This window comes from Corvus brachyrhynchos, unplaced genomic scaffold, assembly GCF_000691975.1.
Source record: "Corvus brachyrhynchos isolate BGI_N302 unplaced genomic scaffold, ASM69197v1 scaffold6, whole genome shotgun sequence".
In the NCBI taxonomy this organism is placed as follows: Eukaryota; Metazoa; Chordata; class Aves; order Passeriformes; family Corvidae; genus Corvus; species Corvus brachyrhynchos.
Window position 1 is genome coordinate 396,166 of NW_008238632.1, and position 1,764 is coordinate 397,929.

At 55.3% G+C, this 1,764-nt stretch overlaps 1 protein-coding gene across 5 annotated transcripts in view; it reads right to left on the minus strand.

The window, feature by feature from the left end:
• The window catches only part of GRM1 (glutamate metabotropic receptor 1), a 193,577-nt gene extending 191,821 nt beyond the window's left edge, over positions 1-1,756 (minus strand). For 3 of the 5 annotated variants that reach the window (XM_017737265.1, XM_017737266.1, XM_008635949.2), the window contains exon 1: positions 93-1,622. In XM_017737265.1, the coding sequence (XP_017592754.1) occupies positions 93-855 (763 nt within the window). In that variant the 5' untranslated portion in view covers positions 856-1,622. Of the gene's footprint in view, positions 1-92; positions 1,623-1,674 lie in introns of those variants that run through there. The other 2 variants (XM_017737264.1, XM_008635947.2) reach the window with 2 other exon arrangements.
• Positions 1,757-1,764: the final 8 nt, after the last annotated feature.

Genomic DNA, 1,764 nt, shown 5'->3' on the forward strand with positions numbered 1-1,764 from the left:
TGACCCGGCACAAGCGCGTCCTTGCGGAGCCGCCGCGGAGGGCGCAGCGCCCCGGGGCCGGGCCGGGGAGGCGAGGGCTGCCCCATACCCACCTTCCGTGTGGACGGCGGAGACGTAGGTCCAGTTGTAACGCTTGACGATGTCAAGCATGGCCCTGGCTTGCAGCGTGTCGGAGGGGACCACCCTGAGGAAGTACTTGTACAGCGTTTTGTCGCTCAGGTCGATGCTGGTGGCGGAGTAAGCGATCTGGGGGATGTCGAAGAGCTGGAGTAGATTTTGGACTTGGATAGCAACTGAGCTGGAGCCGGGGCCGATGACCCCCGCGATGGGCTTTTTCACTCTGGTCTGGGGCTGGGTCTGTGAGTCGGAAATGCAGCGGGTGCCTCCGTCCCTGTCGTCCCTGATGGAGATGAGAGAGTCCCGTATGAACTCGATGCTCTGCTCCAGTGCCACGGAGGAGTGCCAGCAGGAGTCTCGGATCTCGCTGCCCAGAGTGATGTTAGGTAGCAGGACCGGGTCTGCGTTAATTTTATCCAAAGTGTGAAACATGGCTTCTACTCTCTGGATGCCGTATTGCTCCCGGATTTCCCCGCACTTCCTCTCAGGCACTTTCTCAGCCGGCGGCTGGTGATGGACAGAGAAGAGGGCCCCGATGATGACATCCCCGTCCATCCGAGCCACCGACCGCTGTGAGGAGGCTGCAGAGAGAAGAACCCTCCGACCACCACTCCTGGGCAGCACGTCCATCTCCAGGAGCAGAGCAGGGAAAAAGACCAGCAGCACACCAATCATTTTGTTGCACGATGTCATCCAGACCCAGGTTACGAATTTCATGGGCTCCCCTTGCCTGCACATGGTTTAAGGACATGTAGGAAATGGCATCTGCTTCTCCCTGACGACGGCCAAGTTGCTTCAAGTACCATCACAGCGAAGCCTCACAGCATCACTCTTGAAGATGCCAAGACAGCCATCATCCTAGTGACTTTTAACCTGGTGGCATAGAAATAGGGGATAAAACGGGCTAACCGGGAAATAGATGTCAAACCTGAGCTCGATAAAGCAATCTCGCACAGAGATGGCTGCTTCGCAAATGCCCAGGGCAATTTGCTTCGATAAACCTCTCAACAAGAAGTTTCAAGAGGGATTAAAACATGTATTTATTTGCCTTGATATACGATCAGGCATACTCACATATGCTGAGTTTCTACAATCCTTTTTGCGTCTGCTTTTCAAGCCAAGGCGGCTACTTCCCGCACCTCCAGCCAGCACACACACCCCCTCTGCCCCCGGGAAGTTTTAAAAGTTTCAGGAGGTAGGTAGCTCGTTGGAGAAGAGCCCTAGCCCGGCCCCAGCGGCCCCAGCCCTGAAAGCAGGTGACAAGACCTTCTTCCTTTGCGTTCTGATTACCTGAAGGCATCTTTCTCCGTTTAGACATTTCCTTTCTCCATCCATAATGTGAGTAAAAAGAGAAAGCGAGCAGTCTGCCCTGCCAGCCACGGAAAATGTCATTTAAAGGTCAGCGAACGGACGAAGAAAGGAAGCACTCTACAGTTTAGATTAACTTTTCCGTGTGTAGGGGGCAAAACTGTACAGTCAGGTACACACACATGAAATCGGGGAAAATACATATTAGTTACTAAGGCAACCGCGGGCAAAAGCCCCGATGTGCCTTACCGGCACGCCTGCCGTGCAGACAGGCTTCGGGCGGGGAGCGGCGGCGAGCCCGGCGACAGGGCTTGTCGGCTTGAAACGCCGCGCTGGGAG